The sequence below is a fragment of the Spea bombifrons genome, chromosome 3 (assembly GCF_027358695.1).
Source record: "Spea bombifrons isolate aSpeBom1 chromosome 3, aSpeBom1.2.pri, whole genome shotgun sequence".
Classification (NCBI taxonomy): Eukaryota; Metazoa; Chordata; class Amphibia; order Anura; family Pelobatidae; genus Spea; species Spea bombifrons.
Genome location: NC_071089.1, coordinates 39530729 through 39550289, shown reverse-complemented (window position 1 = coordinate 39550289; position 19561 = coordinate 39530729). Strand labels below are relative to the sequence as shown.

At 44.7% G+C, this 19561-nt stretch overlaps 1 protein-coding gene across 5 annotated transcripts in view; it reads right to left on the bottom strand.

Moving 5' to 3' along the window:
• Nucleotides 1–19561, bottom strand: part of MAP7 (microtubule associated protein 7) — an 84569-nt gene that overhangs the window by 23042 nt on the left and 41966 nt on the right. For all 5 annotated transcript variants that reach the window (XM_053458980.1, XM_053458977.1, XM_053458978.1 and 2 more), the window contains exon 2: nucleotides 10088–10183. In XM_053458980.1, the coding sequence (XP_053314955.1) occupies nucleotides 10088–10183 (96 nt within the window). The remainder of the gene's footprint in view (nucleotides 1–10087; nucleotides 10184–19561) is intronic.

Sequence of the window (19561 nt, the reverse complement as noted above, 5' to 3'; positions counted from 1 at the left end):
ACCGGTGTTTTGGCATGCCAAATCAACTGGGTTGGTTCTATGTATTTAAGTCAGGACTAAGTTATGTAAACCTATTACTACCTGCTAGACAAACATTACAATCATACTGCCTTGTGGTGAACAATTTTGAAAGTCATACAATAGCTTAGTCCTAACAACTGAAAGGGACCCTCTGACTCATGAAAGTCTGAGCAGGAAAGGACTTCATTACGTAAGCAGCAATTAATTAGCATTTCAAACAGTTTGGTGTGGCATTTGAGCAAGTAATCCAAAATATCTGACAGCCTAAAATGGCACCCACCATCTCTCCATATAAAGGAAGTTCATTGTAATAAACCCCACTTTCATATCCCCTTAACGATCAATGATGTGCAAGGCACAAGCACCATAGCAAGAGATTTTGCAAGATGGCGGCACCCATTAAAAAATAAACGAGTTCCCAAGAGGGTCTCTCCAGTCATGTAAGTCAATGGAGCCCACTTAAATAAATATTTTAAAAAGAATAGTTTAACAAAATGTTTTTTTAAAAATGTGGAAACTTAAAAATATTTCTCTAGTGATGTTACCATCAGGTGAACCATCCATTTGCAACAAAATGTCCAAAAATATAAAAGTCTTAAAATTAACGCTGTATCTTCCAAACAAAATCCTGGCATGGAAAAAGTTGGAATATTGGCATTTAAAATACCCATGGCATATTTAGTTTTCAAAAATGTATGGTTTGACGGGGTAAATAGAATTGGCCGGATTCAACGATGCCCCAAATAGGAGATGGGCGCAGACTGACTAGATGCCAAAATATATATTTTTTAAAAGCGCACCTCCCAAATGTGGCCTTTTAGCCCCCAAACACCCCAACAAACCTATGCATGGGTGGTATCACTGTGCTCAGTAAATGTTGCTGAACACATATTGGGGGTTGTTTGGCAGTGACACATACCAGAAGCTGTAAATTCATACCTAAATTACGATGTGTGTAAAAAAAATACTACCAAAGTCTGGTGGAAGAATTAATGCATGGAAAGTGTTAAAATACCACTATTTGAAATAACTTGTTTTAAAAAATATACGGTTTTATGGATTAAATTCAATTGGCTGGATTCAAAGATGGACATGGGGCAGGCTGACCAGATGTCACAATTCTATGTTGAAAAATACTGAATTGCGCATGTCCGAAATGTGGCCTGTTAGCCCCCAAAAAACCCAGCAAACCCATGCATGGGTGGTATCACTGTACCCGGGAGTGAGTACATATTGGGGCTGTAAATTTATACCTGAAGTACAATTTGCGCGGGGGGCGGGGGAAATTACCACCACAAACTTTGACAAAAGATATTAGTAAAATTAGTGTATGGAAATAGTTAAATTGCTAGCATTGAAAATTACCCTGAGGTGTCTGTTTTTCAAAAATATGTGGTTTGATGGCGGGTAAACTGAAGTGGCCGGTGTGAAAGATGCCCCCAAGGGGGCATGATTACAAGGTTTGAAAAAAATATAGTTTTGAAATAGCAATACTATACTCAATGCTAGAGCTGAAACAACGAATCGATAAAATCGATAATAATCGATAACGGAAATCATCGATAACGATTTCCGTTATCGATTAATCGAGTGATCAATTCGTTGTTGCTAGGCTCCTTTTACTTACCTCTGCCAGCGTTCCCCGCTTCTGCTCCACGCTCTGCAGTCTCCGCCTTCTTCAAGCTACGTGACGACGGATGTGACGCGCGTCTACTTGGAAGTAGTTGGAAGTGGAACAAGTTCGTAGCGGAGGTAAGTACTCTTTGTCTATTGTCTGTGCGAATGTTTATGTGCGAGACTGGGTGCGCGGCAGAGTGTGTGTGTGTGTGTGTGTGTGTGTGTGTGTGTGTGTGTGCGTGTGTGCGTGTGTGGGTGCGCGGCAGAGTGAGTGGGGGGGTGCGCTGCACAGTGAGTGGGGGGGTGCGCTGCACAGTGGGGGGGGGTGCGCTGCACAGTGGGGGGGGGGTGCGCTGCACAGTGGGGGGTCCGCGGCACAGGGGGTGGGGGGTCCGCGGCACAGGGGGTGGGGGGGCAGGGTATATGCAGGGCAGGATGTGAGTGCAGGGCAGAGTGGGGCCAGGAGACTGGATGCAGGTCAGAGTGGGGGTGGGAGGGCAGGGTGGCAGACTGGGTGCAGAGCAGAGTGGGGGTTGGGATGCAGGGCAGGGTGTGAGACTGGGTGCAGAGTAGAGTGGGGGTGGGGGGGCAGGGCAGGGTGTGAGACTGGGTGCAGAGCAGAGTGGGGATGCAGGGCAGGCTGTGAGACTGGGTGCAGGGCAGGCTGTGAGACTGGGTGCAGGGCAGGCTGTGAGACTGGGTGCAGGGCAGGGCAGGGTGTGAGACTGGGTGCAGGGCAGGGTGTGAGACTGGGTGCAGGGCAGAGTGGGGATGCAGGGCAGGCTGTGAGACTGGGTGCAGGGCAGGCTGTGAGACTGGGTGCAGGGCAGGCTGTGAGACTGGGTGCAGGGCAGGGCAGGGTGTGAGACTGGGTGCAGGGCAGGGTGTGAGACTGGGTGCAGGGCAGAGTGGGGATGCAGGGCAGGCTGTGAGACTGGGTGCAGGGCAGGCTGTGAGACTGGGTGCAGGGCAGAGTGGGGGTGGGGATGCAGGGCAGAGTGAGGGTGGGGGCACAGTGCAAAGGGGTGGGGGCACAATGCAAACTTGTGCGCTGGGTGCAAACTTGTGCGCTGGGTGCAAACGTGTGCGCTGGGTGCAAGCTTGTGCGCTGGGTGCAAGCTTGTGCGCTGGGTGCAAGCTTGTGCGCTGGGTGCAAACTTGTGTGCTGGGTGCAAACTTGTGTGCTGGGTGCAGGGGAAAGTGCTGGGGCAAGTGCAAATATGGGTGCTGGGAAAACTACACTGCAATAATATTTACACCAAACTTATTTTTGTATTCTAGCTGCAAAAATGGCTGAGGATTCTGGCAAGGCAACCGCTGAAAAAAGTGTGCGGCCCAAGTCCTCTAAGGCATGGGAGCATTTTACTTTAAATGCTGCAAAGAAGGTTGTAACCTGTAACCTATGCAAAATGGAGCTTGTGTGGCACGGAAGCACAACCGCGATGAACCAGCACATGAAAAGGAAACATGTGGGCTTCACGGAGGAAGGTGAAACATCAGGACGGTACGTTAAACCCAAATGATAAATTGAGTTACACAGAAATAGTTTTTTCTGCATTCCACTACCAATCATATAATCTATAAATCTATTAATTAATATATTTTTTTTACTTTCAGGAAGAAACAGCGTACCATGACAGATTTTGTGCAACGAAATCCCCAGTGCACTCCACAACAAGCAAAGCTTATAACCGATTCCATTCTGAAAATGCTGGTCACTGACATGCGACCACTATCCATGGTTGAAGACCAAGGATTCCAAAGCATGGTCAGTGTACTAAACCCCGGATATACTCTTCCCTCAAGAACTCATTTCACCAAACTAGTGGAGAGGAAGTACCAAGAGGCATTTCAGAATGTGAAGGATGCCATCAGCGCTAATGACTGCAGAATTGCTTTTACAGCAGATATTTGGACAAGTGTAGCTACTGAGGCTTACCTTGGCATTACATGCCACTATATAGGGGATGACTGGAAGCTGTCTTCTCTCTGTCTCACTACAATGCCTGTTGAAGACAGACATACAGCTGCAAACATCGCAGAATGGATAGAGGAGGTCGCCGCAAAGTTTGAGATTCCAGATAAAAAAATAATTGCCATTGTACATGACAGTGGTGCAAATATTGTGGCTGCTGTAAAAATCCTAGAGGACAAGCATGGGTGGGCCAGTATTCGCTGCACTGGCCACACATTACAGCTGGTGATCAATGCTTCGTTAAAGCACTCTGGAATTCAAAGAGCTGTTGGTGCTGCAAGAGGACTTGTTGAGCATTTTAAAAAAAGTGAGCTAGCCAGCACTAAGTTAAAGGAAAAACAGAAGCAGATGGGTACGCCAGAGCACAAACTTCTTCAGGATGTAAGTACTAGATGGAATAGCACTTACTATATGGTCGACAGACTTATTGAACAAAGGTGGCCCGTAACTGCCACTCTGTCTGACCCATCTGTTACTCAAAGGGGCAAACATCATTTGGAGTTAAAGCCAGAACAGTGGAATCTTCTTGAAGAACTTTCAACCGCACTTAAGCCTTTTGAATGCGCCACTGTATTCATGAGTGGCCAAGAATATGTAACTGTATCTTCCATGGCTGCACTTGTGAAGGGGCTGTTAAGGTCCAATGAGGTTGCCTGTTTTGAATCATCTCCCCTGAAGAGCTTCCAAGCCACAGTAAAAGACCAGCTTCAAAGCAGATGGAAGGGGATCCTTTTTGAAAACATCCCAAACATTGTTGTTGTTTCCTCTGCCCTGGATCCACGATTTAGGAGACTGAAGTTTTTAACACCAGAGCAAATTATAAGTGTACAGGCAAAAGTGCAGACAGAGGCGCTGACTGTAAAAAGGATGATGTTGCAGCAGGAAACAACCTCTTCGCCTGTAGCGACAGTTGACGTGCCCTCAACATCTGCTGCTTCTCTACTTGACTCACTCCTTGAGTCTGGGGGCAGCAGTGAAGAGGAGACTAGAGAGGGGAAACTTGAGGAGGAGGATATTCATACTCAAGTACAAAATGAGGTCCAGTCTTATTTTGCAGAGAGGCCCCTTGCCAAGGAGAGAAACCCTTTGAATTGGTGGAACACCAACCAACATAAATATCCTACCTTGGCAAAACTGGCAAAATCCTACTTGTGCATCCCAGGCACCTCCACTCCATCAGAGCGCCTCTTCTCTGCTGCAGGCAACATTGCTTGCAAAAAGAGAGCCTGCCTCAGCCCTGAGCATGTGGACATGTTGACATTTTTGCATTCTAATGCAAAGTTTCTTGAACAGTAATAGTCCACCTATTTTCAGAATGTTTGGGATTATTTTGTTTGATAAATATTGTGTTTGGGTTGTTGTATTTTGACAACATAACAAAATACGAATGTTAATGTAAATTTTAAGTTGTTTTTTAACATCCAGTTCATTAAATTCTTTTAAATAAACGAAAAATTTGCATATTGTTTTTTTTATCCGATTAATCGATTAATCGAAAAAATAATCGGCCGATTAATCGATTATTAAAATAATCGTTAGTTGCAGCCCTACTCAATGCCCTATAAAAAAGCAGCTTACCTCCCTAATCGGGGGCAGCATGTTGCTCTCCGTACGGTCCTGCGCGAACTTGACCTTTTCCAAGAGGGTTTACTGGTTTTAGGGGGGGACTTTAATGTGGCTCTGCACCCTGCGCTTGACACCTCCACGGGCTCTGCGCGCACTCCTCGTCATGTCTTGCGGAAGATTCTCTCTCTTCTCACGGACCGCAAACTGATTGATTGCTGGAGGGCTCGTCATCCTGCTGTTAAGGACTACACTTTCTTTTCTACGGCGCACTGCACTTACTCTAGAATTGATTATTTTTTCGTTCCGTGTCAGCTTGCCCCGCTTCTCTGTGGCTCCGCTATCGGGGTCACCACGTGGTCCGATCATGCCCCTCTCTCGCTCTCTCTCTCTTCTCTTCACTGACCCGCCCTTCAGGACGTTCCTGGCGTCTTAATGAGTCTGTTCTTACGGACGTATTGTTTTGTGAGGAGACTTCTCGCGCCCTTGAGGGCTATTTTGCTGACAACTTAGTGCCGGAGACCCCCTTACTGACCGTGTGGGAAGCACACAAATGTGTGGTTCGGGGTCACCTTATCAGCGCCTGTTCCCATCGTCGCCGCCGTGAGGCGAAGAGGATTGAGGAGCTTTATGGGCAAATAGCAGTGGCTGAGCAAGCTCACAAATCCTCATTGTCGGGTGATGACCTACAACACCTCCTGGCCCTGCGGGGTGAATTGGCCTCTCTTTTTAATTATAATATGCAACGTTCCTTTCTCAAAACCAGGGCCTTGTTTTACGAACATGGCAACAAGCCGGGTAAATATTTGGCTAGGGCTCTTCGTGCTAGTCGGAAATCTACCTATGTTTCCAAGATCCGCTCTTCTGATGGCGTCGCTAGATCTCTCCCTGCGGACATTGCCAAGTGCTTTAGGGACTATTATGAGGGCTTGTACAACCTTCGTTTGGACGCCGGCGCTCCGCGCTCTCCCACTGCTGTCTCCTCGGTCCGCTCCTATCTGGAGAGGACAATTGGTAAGAAATTGACGTCGGAGGAGTCTTCTCCTCTGGATTCCCCGATTACCTTGTCGGAATTTACGCTGGCCCTCCGCTCATCTCAATCTGGTAAATGCCCTGGCCCCGATGGGTTCCCTTTGCGGTATTACGCCGTGTTCCAGGAGCTTTTGGGTCCTCACTTTGTGGAGGCCTTCAACTCCATTTTGGACGGCGGTCGTATCCATGAACATACTTTGGCGGCCACGATTGCCGTGATTCCTAAAGATGGTAAGGACCCCGCATTATGCTGTAGCTATCGCCCTATCTCTTTGCTGAATGCCGACTTGAAACTATTTGCCAAGATCCTGGCCAACAGAATGAAGCCTCTCATGCCTTTGCTGGTTCATCCCGATCAAACCGGATTCATTCCGGACAGGGAAGCTAGAGATAGCACTATCAGGGCCTTATCTCTCATGCATTATGCTAGGCACACCTCCACCCCAGCCATCCTGCTGTCCACTGATGCGGAAAAGGCTTTCGACAGGGTGGACTGGGGCTTTTTGATGTCCACCCTCGCTCATATGGGCTTTGGTCCTGGGCTACTTACCTGGGTGAACTCCCTGTATACTATCCCCACGGCTCGTGTTCGCGTTAACGGCACCTTTTCCGACCCTTTTTGTATTCGTAATGGGACCCGGCAGGGTTGTCCGCTGTCTCCTCTTCTCTTTGTGCTTGCCCTGGAGCCACTCCTCCAGGCTATCAGGCTGAACCCTGACGTTAGCGGTCTTCGCATAGGGGGTCCTCACCATAAAGTATTAAGCTATGCTGACGACCTTTTGTTTGTGGTCACCTGTCCTTCAGTCTCCCTCCCTAACATTGTCCGGGAATTTTCGGCCTATGGTACGCTCACCAATTTTAAAATTAACAACTCCAAATCGGAGATTCTTAATGTCACTCTCACCCAGGTTGTCTCGTCCCCCCTGCGGTCCTCCTTTCCTTTTGCTTGGTGCAGCGCTAAACTTAAATACCTAGGGATTTGGCTCTCGCCTGACTTCTCCCAACTCTATGCTTATAATTTTTTACCTCTTCTCGCTGCCGTTACCGCTGATCTTCAGTCTTGGAGGCGGTTGTCGGTCTCCTGGGTTGGTAAGATTAATATCGTTAAAATGAACATCATGCCCCGTTTACTGTACCTGTTCCAGACCCTCCCTATCGCTGTTCCCCCTACCTTCTTTGCCACTCTTAAGACGACGCTTCTGCGTTTTGTGTGGAATTCGAGGACCCCTCGGATCCGCTTCTCTGCTTTAATCCTCCCTAAGTCCCAGGGTGGGTTAGCTTTACCTTGCCCCCGCTCTTACTATAGGGCCTGTCACTTGCTCCGAATTTTAGAATGGTCTCATAACCCTAGCCATAAGCAATGGGTGGGGATTGAGTCCGCCTTGTTGGGTCTTCCTGTCGCTGTGTTGCCCTGGCTTTCGCCCCAGACGGCCCAGGGTGCTGCGCTGCCCCATCCTTTCATCCGTGCTACATTGGACACCTGGCTTTCCATTGTGACGTCCATTCGCAGTAACCCTGGATTTCCCTCCTGGGATTCGCGCCCCCCTCTTTCCTTCCTACTCCCCTACAGTGAGGTCCGACATCCGCTATTACCTGACTGCTGCTGGTGTCAAACCGCTGGCTCAGCTTGCTACGCGCTCTCTTCCCTCTCTTACTGATGTGCTCCATCACGCTCAGCTACGAAGTTTCTATCGGTCCTTGGTTCAAAAACATAATGTGTTGCGGGACTTAACTAAGTTTGAGGACCTTTGTGTGGCGCCCTCCCTTCCACCCCATGGCATATCACGTCTCTATGGCCTACTTTTTGAGGCCTTCAGCTCTGGCTCTCCCCCCTTTATGGGGCGTTGGGAGTCTGACCTACAGATTGTCTTATCCTCCGAGCAGTGGGAGAAGGTCTGTGTTCTTACTCATCGTTGCTCCAGGAGTAACACTGACCAAGAAATGTCTTATAAATTGCTGGCCCTTTGGTATCGGCCTCCTTCGGTTCTCTCCGCTTATCGCCCGGATGTTCCAAACACTTGCTGGAGATGTGCCGCGGTCCCAGGCTCTCTTCTCCATCTGTGGTGGCTCTATCGTCCCCTTTTGGAACTCCATCCACCTTCAGCTGCATCACTTTACGGATAGGGCCATTCCGTTCACTCCGGAATTTTTTCTTCTTTTTCACATGCAGTACTCCGCATCCTGGTTCCGGAAGTCAGTCCTCCGCCATCTCCTCACTGCGGCTAAGGCGCTGATCCCCTTGCATTGGGGTAGCCCTGACCCGCCTACTCTTAAGGAATGGATTCTCCGGGTGGAACGGACCCGGGTATTTGAGGAGCTCCACCTCTCTGCGACAGGGGCGACAGAGAGATACCAAAAGAACTGGTTCTATTGGTTGGACTTTGTGTCTGGTCCCTTGGCCCGTTCTCTACTTATCTGATCCCTTTGCTTCTTTTCTCGTCCTCTCCGCTGCTTTTCTGTCTTTTCTCCTTTTCTTTCTTCCCTCCTCCCCCCCTTTTTTTTTTTTTCTTTCTTCTCCCCTTTGTTTTTCCTTAGTCCTCCCTGTTGCCCCTTCCGTTTGTTTTTCTCCACCACCTTGCCCCGCCTCCCCCCCTTCCTTTTTGCCCCCTACCCTACCCAAGGTACTTACTGTCTCTGCCCTGCAATTTAGGCATCTTGCCTCGTACTGCTCTTATGCACTACAGTGCATTGTATGGGGCCTTCCCCTTGAGCTGCCCTGGTTGGCTATGGCCATGTGCTAGTCCTGCCCGGCCTCTGCTGGGTCTGGGGTTTGTTTCGCCTTTTCTCGACGACCTCACTGATTGATCTTTTCAGTTCTTTTTTCTCCTCTCCCACGCCTACTCAACCACCGAGGCGCACTGTCGCCTTTGCTTCCGGTGTAGTAAGCTCCGTCGCAGGCTCTTTGTGAGCACCACCTCTCCCGTTGGTGTGAGCCTTCTCGCATTGTGGGTTCTCCATGACTGCCTGTGTTTTTTGTCACCACTAGTTTGTGCATGGTTCCGTGGCTTGTTGTTGCCTCCCGGGTCCTCTCAGGCTCGCTATTTTGTTGAATGCTGTATTGCCCTGTAATGTACTTTATTGCAATGTACCTTATCCCCCTCCCTCCTTCCTTTTCCTTTTTGTATCCCTCCCCAAATCCTTTGAAAAATCAATAAAGTTTGATTTACCCTAAAAAAGCAAAAAGCATGAAAACATTTGGTATTTCTAAACTCAAGACAAATATTAAAATCTACTTAGCAGGGTTTTTTTGTATTAGTCTTTGCAGATGACAAATATTTTTTCAAATAAATGTCAGAATAAGTTTTTTTCCCAATTTTTTACAATATTTTATTATTTTTTTATTGTAAATTCATAGATTTTATAAAAATAATGTTGTTATCTAAAGAAAACTTTTTTCTGTAAAAAAAAACACCATATAATTTGTGTGGGTACAGTGAATGAGAGAGAAGAAAATTACAGCTAAACACAAGCTCCGCAAAAATGTTCGAAACGGTCTCAGGGGGTACATAAAGAAAAAAGCAGCTTGGCCCTTAAGGAGTTAAACTACATTACTGTAAAGCAATGTCTCCTCAGTTGACCTACTGGTACTTAAAGATAAAACTATACTCTGTATTTTATTTTCAAGGCACATGCTCACTGCATGATTTGCTACATCTTTCTATTTCTCCCACTATCATATTAGGCTGCCAGCTAGACAAGGAGAAACCCGGTATTTCACACTTCCCTGTTTCCCCAGATACGATCATGTTCATCATCACAGATTAATTATCCGTAGACAAACTACTTATCTAACACAATGATAACGGTATCTTGCAGAGGATGTAGACCTGTTTTACAATATATCAGTCAAAGAGTGTGCAGCATTAGAGACAAACTCACCTGATCTGGATCCAACATTTGACAGCGGTCCTTGAGAGTGAGGATGGCTCGAAGCGGCCTTCTTCTCCTGAACCTTGACCTGAGAATCATCGGATTCTAAATGGAAAACAAAATGTTCAAGGAATATTAGAAACCTTGATATGCTATTATAGGGCTATATAATAGACACTGAATACAAGTAAACATTGGTGTTGGATTTTTAAGCATATTTTACTAGGAAATAATAAACTAAATAAGACATGAAGGGGTTAGAGTTTTATCAAAAATTTCCAGGGTTTATACTGAAACTCTTCATTTGTATGACCTCTGCAATTACGATAACCCATGCTTCCTAAGTAATAAGTGTAAAATCAGAAACTGAAAATAAATTGTCAGATGCAATTTTATGCATTAAAAATAGCATATACATAAAATACATATAAAACAAACAATCAATCACAAAAGGTGAATCTATTGTAAAACAACCATAGCTAAGCGGCGAGTTAGCACTGAAATGGTCCAGGAGAATGTCATTGATATTGCTGAACTCTCCCATTCATCTAGTCATATATTAATAGGAAGCATTAAAGTAAGTGGTGGTTGGTAGGATTCTTCCACAATACTGAATACAGCTTGTTTCAACATAGGACAAATATACAAGATGGTGTAGGGGACAGGGACAGACTTTCTCACACGGTGCCAACAGGGGCTAACACTGATGGTGTCAATAAATATACCTGGAAACAACAGGGCCAAACAGGCCATCTAAATCTGGTCAAAGTGGACTAAGTGGCTTCATATATGCAGGTGTGGAGAAACAAAGACATATCTGACTTGTAAATAGTAGTGACCAGTGTCATCATACAGTTATGTGCAAACCAAATGAGGCTGAAGTTAAACCAAGGTAAGCGGATCCATTTCATGCCACTGGCTTTACTGTTAAATATAAAGGCAAAAAGAAAGAGGGGAAAAAAGATCTAGTGATGAGCTCCAGGGGTTGCACCAAATATTCAACTCGTAAAAATGTACCAGTAGCTTTAAGAAAAAAAAGTCCTGCTCCATCTAAAAGTGCAATGTGAAAATCAGTATGTGCTAATATAGAAATATATACATATATACCGTAGTTGCTTGATTATAAGGACGACCCTGATTATAAGACGACCCCCCAAAATCTGAATATTAATTTATGAAAAAAAGAAAAAGCCTGAATATAAGACGACCCTATAAGAAAAAAGTTTTACCAGTAAATGTTAATTCATGTAAACTATGTGAACAATTGTTTGTTAATAAAAGCTATGATTGAGAAAAATATTTTTTTTTTTTTTTTTTTCAACCTGCCCCCCCCCAGTTATGCACATCTGCCCCCTGACTTGCCACTCTGCCCCAGAAATACCCCCTATATGCCACTGTGCCGCATGATATGCCTTTTAACCCTCTAAATGCTATTGTGCCCCATGATAAGCCTTTTAACCCACTATATGCCAACTATGCCCCATGATATGACTTTTGACCCCCTATGTGCCACTCTGCCTCCGGAATTGCCTTATACCCCTATATGCCACTCTAGCATTTAGGGGGTTAAAAGGCATATTATTGGGTAGAGTGGCATATAGGGAGGTATAAGGCATTTCAGGAGGCAGAGTGGCGTATAGAGGGTTAAAAGGCATTTCTGGAGGCAGAGTGGCATTAAGGGGGGTTAAAAGGCTTTTCAAAGAGCACTCTGCCTCCAGAAATGCCTTATGCCCACCCCATTTAACACTCCCTCCTCCAAACTTACCGGTGCTTCAGAGTCCACGGTGCTTAGTCCGGGCAGCGTGTAGAAGTCTACGCGATTCACATCTTCTGCTTGAGCGGAAGTTGCCTAAGCAAATCGCGTACAGCTCTACACGCTGCCCGGACTAAGCACCGGGGACTCTGAAGCACCGGTAAGTTGGGGGGGGGGAGAGACGGGAGGATCCAGGTCCCCTGCATCTGAGTCCCCGGTGCTTAGTCCAGGCAGCGTGTAGAGCTGTCCGCTGCAGCGGAAGTTGTCTACGCGAATCGCGTACAGCTCTACACGCTGCCCGGACTAAGCACCGGGGACTCAGAAGCGCCGGTAAATTGGAGGGGGGGGGGACAGGAGGATCCAGGTCCCCTGCATCGCTGCGGGGGATCTGGATCTTAGTCTCATAGTCAGACCTATTTGAGGTCTGATTATAAGTCGACCCCGATTATAAGACGAGGGGTATTTTTCAGAACATTTGCTCTGGAAAAAACCTCGTCTTATAATCGAGTAAATACGGTATATCATAATTAGTAAAAAAAAATAATAAATATAACTCATACAATTTCTTGTGTGTTCCTGTGCATTTATTTTGCACAGGAACACACATACAATTGTATGAGTAATATTTATTATATTTTTTTACTAATTATGATATATATATATATATATATATATATATATATTTACATATTAGCACAGATTCATTTTCACATATTTTTTGCAATCTGAATGCAAAGCTAGAAAACAAGTTTCTGCTGATAATAAGGCCAAATGGCCCTACATAAGGCACAGCTCAATTGCACTCATATCACCAATGCTAGCTCAGCCCTTCTCACAGAGGGAATTCGTTCTTCAAAATCTACAGACGAAGCTTTTTTTAACTCGATGGTACTTCCGGTTCAGTAAATGCAAAGTCTGCTAGCGGCTTACTTAATAATTTATTACTAATTTTATTGATTAAGTTGCTTTGGTTTAACATTTTAGATGCACAAGTTAAGGACCCTGTCTTCTACCATACCTACGAATTAAAAAAAGCATCTTTCACCCTACATGACAATGCTTACATTTATAGACTTATGTTCCGTGCAATCGATTAGGACACTATAGATGGTTATTACATTTCATCTTTCTAAACAAAACACGACTCTAAAGATCTATGAGTACATTGCTGTCACGACTGCGGTATTGGCAGCGGTTCCACGCTGCAGAAATTGGAAAAGGCGCCTCCTAGTGGAGATGAAGAGCCCAGCAACAGTGCACAGAGATGTATAGCGGAAACAGGAACGTAGAAAAGCTCAGGACATTCAGGAACCAAAATAATAAATAAAATAATAAATTCAGGGGTCAGGCAAAAGAGTAGTCGGGGTCACAAGCAGAGGTCAGGGCAGGCAGCAAACATCAAAGGTCAAGAACTTGCTGGAGTCAGAAAACAATAAATAATCAGCAAGGGACCACTAGTGAAGGCTATAAGGCATTATCACAGGCAAAAGGTGAAGTGCCTACTGAGGGTTTAAATATCCCTCTACAAACTGGATCCTCCTACCCACCTAATTAGGGGGAAGAGGAAAAAAGATAAATGTCGCTTTAAGAAGCGACATGAATATTCATGAGTTAGCCGTTCACTCCCCATCAAGATCCCTTGATCTCTGCGGGGACGCACGTCTACCAGCAAGATGGACCCGGCGGCGGTTCCCGCTGACCGAACAAGCAGGGGGTTGGACGCGCGGGCTGCATCTCAACTCCCCTGCCCGCGGGACGACCGAAGAGGCACATTATTCAACAAATACAATATCAATACAAAATAGAGAAAGGTATATCATCCTATAAAGGCAATAAAATAAAAAAAAGATGGCTTCCCTGGCATCAAGTATCAATTCTATTAACTAATTAAATGTGTAAATACACTGTTGTTACAAAAGGGGACTGTTTGATATTATTTTACTGTAATATACTCTGGAATAATATACCAACTGTGTGTTCGATGTATTGCAAGTCACTGTTTAGACACTAGAGGGCAGTATCCCACAAAACAACCAAAGGGAACTAAAGTTTACTCAGCCAAACACTTGCTGCACAGTCATCATTCATTCTGCCAATCCACTGAGGTCCACGTGACCGAGGCAGGTTTCACCCTGTACGCTGCTAATGCGCCACCGCATAGTCTAAAAGGGCTTTCATCTATTTCCTGTTTCTAAATGAATGGCGACATGGCACATCATTATAGGATTTGTCTGCCTCTCAGACGTTCAGCCTACCTGCCAAACCAGTTGTTATGCATGCGTTTGTCTGTCCCTAACTTTGTGGAAACAAGGTTCTTAATGAAAGAAACACAAATTGTATCCACCAATTATATTTCACCGATTGAAGAATGTGAAATAGTGAATATATCACATATAGGATGTAAGAAGCTATTTATGCTGTAAACGTATCGTTCATAACAAACTCTGGAGGTAATGAATACATGTGCCACCAGAGTAAGAATGTTCCCTCCAAAAATGTTACTTAAGATAAAACGCACACACATTCTTCCATAGACCTCTGCTAGAAGATAGGTAGCCACTGTCAAATTTCAAGACCGACAACCCTATTCAACAGGTGGAATGCTCCCTGATGGCTCCACCAAAAGCTAGGCAGAGTTCTCGAAAACAACTATTTCAGTAAAGCATCTGTAATATCACACCTTAAGCCACTATGTACCCAGAACATACTTAAGTTTTAAAACTAAATATGTATTTCAACATCCATGGGCTCTATTACAAAGAAGTTAGAGTTGTAAGAGCTCACATCTATGCTCATTCTTTACTGGCTACAGCAAAAATGTTAACAATTCTAACAATATACACATATAGTTTTTTTCACAACACTAAACAACCCATGAACACACTATAAACACATTCCATAGATGCATTATGCATCCTATGCACACATTATAAACTAGCCTCCGCTACGCCTTCAACAAGTGTTGTAACAAAAACTAGGAGACCATTCAAGCTACATATGCTAAAACTTCTACGTGCGACATCAGTACTTGCGGTTACCTTACAATTGAAAGTAACACAAGGTGCCAAATTTGTATGGAAACAAACCATAAGTGGTAAATAATATTTGTGGAATTGATCAGAGGAAGCTTAAAAAGGTCAATTTTTCCATCAAGAAGCTCCAAGGGCTCCTAAGATCTTGAGGTAAACTTGTAAAGCTGAGGCTGCAAGAACATACATTACAGACCCTGCTTTGGCCATTTTAGCTCCCCCTGGCAAGGCCACAAAGGGGTAAATGTGACACAGGTTAAGGAAATCAACCAATTAACCATGCTTGTCATCCACCAAGTAAGGTTTAGGGTCACTTAGAAATGTCCTTGTTTTTTAAACAAAAGTTAAATTATGGTTTCCTTTTACCAGTACACACCTGCCTATTTTTACAGTGCAGTATTAGATTTTACCGTTTAGAAAAGGATAGGCAGCTTATATTTTGGGACTGACTATTCGGAGAAGTATTTTGTACGTTGTATTCCATATTCAGGTATCCGCACCTCTTTAGATCTACCATTGACACCTGATGCCGTGATGATACACAATACATGCAATAACAACCAGTTAGCTGCTCCTGGTTTCAGCAACAGTATATCTATGTATTTATAGCATGGCACCAGGATATGATACCTAAACATATCATAAATAGTATATTACAGCTGGAATACATTGAGGTTGCATATTAAAGCAATCACTTGAACAGTTCCTGTAGATTGGACCATTCCATTTATTTAGCAATAAGACCACTTTTCAAACATTCTTTTAGAAAAGATGTCTGCATTTAAAACTTGGTGTTAACCAAGATGGTACTCTGTACACATTGTTTTACATCAAAACATGGTCAATGGTGTCTTCTGAACAAGAATTGTAAACCAACTAACAGGTTGCTCTACTGCTCTGGTATATCGTTGGCTGACCTTGGTTTAAAGGAAGCATCTTGACTGGGGCTTGTACATGGTAATGTGCTTTTTATAAAAGGTTGAATGTAGAATTTCCGATAGACAAATTATGAAGATTAAGATTTAAAAGAGCAGAGATAAGGCCATAAAAAATAAGTTTAAAACTGCTTTTTTTTTTTTTTTTTACTTTAAGTACAATATTGTGGTTTTCCTAACGCTAGAACATTTCCTTGTCATTTCCTCGGAATTAATGTTTTGCTGAACTGCTTTGTTCTTGGAGCCTGGAAGAATAAACATTTATTATTGCATATAAAGAGCAGCTTCTGTTCAAAATGCAAAGCACTGAACAATAAAAAAAATGTAAAAAAATATTTTACCTTTCAAGGTTTGATAGTACCGGTAATTCCAAAAAAGTTGGAATTTCAGGACAGATTTTAGTAAATCACTTTTTGTATAACAAGTTCCAAAATAGCAATCTTGTTAGAGAATTATTAAATTGTATTAAACATGCTTAAAAAAACAAGCAATGGCGTATTTTGGTCTAGGCTGATTAGGCCTAGGGTGGATGGTCTAGTTGGGACTGCATTGTGCCCTATTGTGTGTTCAGGCCTCCTGTGCACTACTGCTAAATGGGCCAACTCAAAGGGAGATCATGATCTCCCCAAATGTCCCATTAACACTACCGAACGCTGACATTATCTCAGAGCTCAGCTGTAAGAATGCTAACATGGAGGGGGTGGCTGATGGCACTTTGCTGGGTTGTTATTTTATATCCTCTAAACATATAGGGTCACAGAAGTGTTATTTACTGAATATCAACAACAAATAGCCTACTACAAAGCTGTATGAATTAAAAATGGACACATACCTACAAGAAACTAATAAGTGTCTTTGTTTTAAGAGAATTGGCTTTTGTTTTTTCAGGGATCAGTGAAGCAAGCCAAGTTTCCTTCATGGCCATTTAACTGTTTTCATTTCACAAAAGGATAGTGCAGTTCCTCAGACCTTTCATAACCATATTTGCATTGAATCATTTTATTGCAATATTTAAGGCTTTTAAAACCACCAAGACAAAAAAGGCACTGACAATTTTGTACCTGCAAACCATCATTTAAATGGCAAAAGGTGACTACATTCAGCGCAGGCTCTTCGAACGGTCAGTGGTGACTATCTTTTCCTTCTTTGAAAGATACAAAATCTGTGCAGGAATTTTATCTAGCGATAATGAACCCACGCGTTGCCCTAGAGAATTTCAGATGCCAAACAATAGCAGACTTACTCATGTATTTAGACAAAAAAAAAACATGAGTGTAAATACAAGGAAACAAGAAATATGTCGAGGTCCCTGGAGGGGAGCTTCCTTTGGGAAGGAGGTTCTGAAATAGGTTTAGAAAGGTCAACTGCAAGAACCAGCCTATTGGACAATGGACAAAAACCGGGACCTACAAGAGAAGTATGCTTTAAAGTACATTTCTGAAACACACAAACCCCTTGCTCTGTCCTCATTTTGAGGTCTGTGATTAATGGAATACTGTAGGGCTGCAACTAACGATTATTTTAATAATCGATTAATCGGCCGATTATTTTTTCGATTAATCGATTAATCGGATAAAAAAAACAATATGCAAATTTTTCGTTTATTTAAAAGAATTTTGCATTGTGCCCCCACCCCTTTGCACTGTGCCCCCACCCTCACTCTGCCCTGCATCCCCACCCCCACTCTGCCCTGCACCCAGTCTCACAGCCTGCCCTGCACCCAGTCTCACAGCCTGCCCTGCATCCCCACTCTGCCCTGCACCCAGTCTCACACCCTGCCCTGCACCCAGTCTCACACCCTGCCCTGCCCTGCACCCAGTCTCACAGCCTGCCCTGCACCCAGTCTCACAGCCTGCCCTGCATCCCCACTCTGCTCTGCACCCAGTCTCACACCCTGCCCTGCCCCCCCACCCCCACTCTACTCTGCACCCAGTCTCACACCCTGCCCTGCATCCCAACCCCCACTCTGCTCTGCACCCAGTCTGCCAACCTGCCCTCCCACCCCCACTCTGACCTGCATCCAGTCTCCTGGCCCCACTCTGCCCTGCACTCACATCCTGCCCTGCATCCCCTGCCCCCCCACCCCCTGTGCCGCGGACCCCCCACCCCCTGTGCCGCGGACCCCCCACTGTGCAGCGCACCCCCCCCCACTGTGCAGCGCACCCCCCCCACTGTGCAGCGCACCCCCCCACTCACTGTGCAGCGCACCCCCCCACTCACTGTGCAGCGCACCCCCCCACTCACTGTGCAGCGCACCCCCCCACTCACTCTGCCGCGCACCCACACACACACTCTGCCGCGCGCGCACACGCACACACGCACGCACACGCACGCACGCACGCACACACACACACACACACACACACACACTCTGCCGCGCACCCAGTCTCGCACATAAACATTCGCACAGACAATAGACATAAAGAGTACTTACCTCCGCTACGAACTTGTTCCACTTCCAACTTGATAGTAGACGCGCGTCACATCCGTCGTCACGTAGCTTGAAGAAGGCGGAGACTGCAGAGCGTGGAGCAGAAGCGGGGAACGCTGGCGGAGGTAAGTAAAAGGAGCCTAGTGCTCCAACGACGAATCGATCACTCGATTAATCGATAACGGAAATCGTTATCGATGATTTCCGTTATCGATTATTATCGATTTTATCGATTCGTTGTTTCAGCTCTAGAATACTGTCAAAAAGGTTTAAGTGTTGGGGATTTATGGACCCTTAAATTGGAAAGGCATGATATACACTGCTCAAAAAAATAAAGGGAACACTTAAACAACACAATGTAACTCGAAGTCAATTGCACATCTGTGAAATCACACTGTCCACTCAGGAAGCAACACTGATGGACAATCAATTTCACATGCTGTTGTGCAAATGGAACAGACAACAGGTAGAAATTATAGGCAATTAGCAAGACACCCCCAATAAAGGAGTGGTTCTGCAGGTGGTGACCACAGACCACTTCTCAGTTCCTATGCTTCCTGGCTGATGTTTTGGTCACTTTTGAATGCTGGCAGTACTTTCACTCTAGTGGTAGCATGAGATGGAGTCTTCAACCCACACAAGTGGTAGTGCAGCTCATCCAGTATGGCACATCAATGCGAGCTGTGGCAAGAAGGTTTGCTGTGTCTGTCAGCGTAGTGTCCAGAGCATGGAGGCACTACCAGGAGACAGGTCAGTACATCAGACCTCCATGGGTTGATAAATGTGATTTCTATAAAGAATTTTTGTGTGATTTTGTTGTCAGCACATTCAACTATGTAAAGACAGAAGTATGTCATACGATTAGTTCATTCATTCAGATCTAGGATGTGTAATCTTAGTGTTCCCTTTATTATTTTGAGCAGTGTATATTACCCTGGTTTGCTTGTAGCTTTATAGGAAATGTCACAAGTAAAACATGCTGTGAAGAATATCTCTCAGTGCAAACATCTGATTCCAAGAAACGTGAAATACATGTTTGAGTTTAAGAGATTATCCATGGGGTAAATATCAATTTACTTTGCACGCTTATCTGTTTCCTGCATAAATTACTGTCTTCCAACAGACATGCCCGTTTATGCTAACAAATATGTTACTTTCCTAAGGGAACGTGAACCCACTAATATAACAAGCGGTGTACAGCCTTGTCCCCTCAAAATTAATGGCACATGCCATAAGCACAAAAGGCCAGCCTTATCCAAAGCAATCTTCAATTATCCAGCTGTGCTTGCCATGCCTACTTTGCTGGAAGGATACACAGTATCTAGAAGGCCTTCA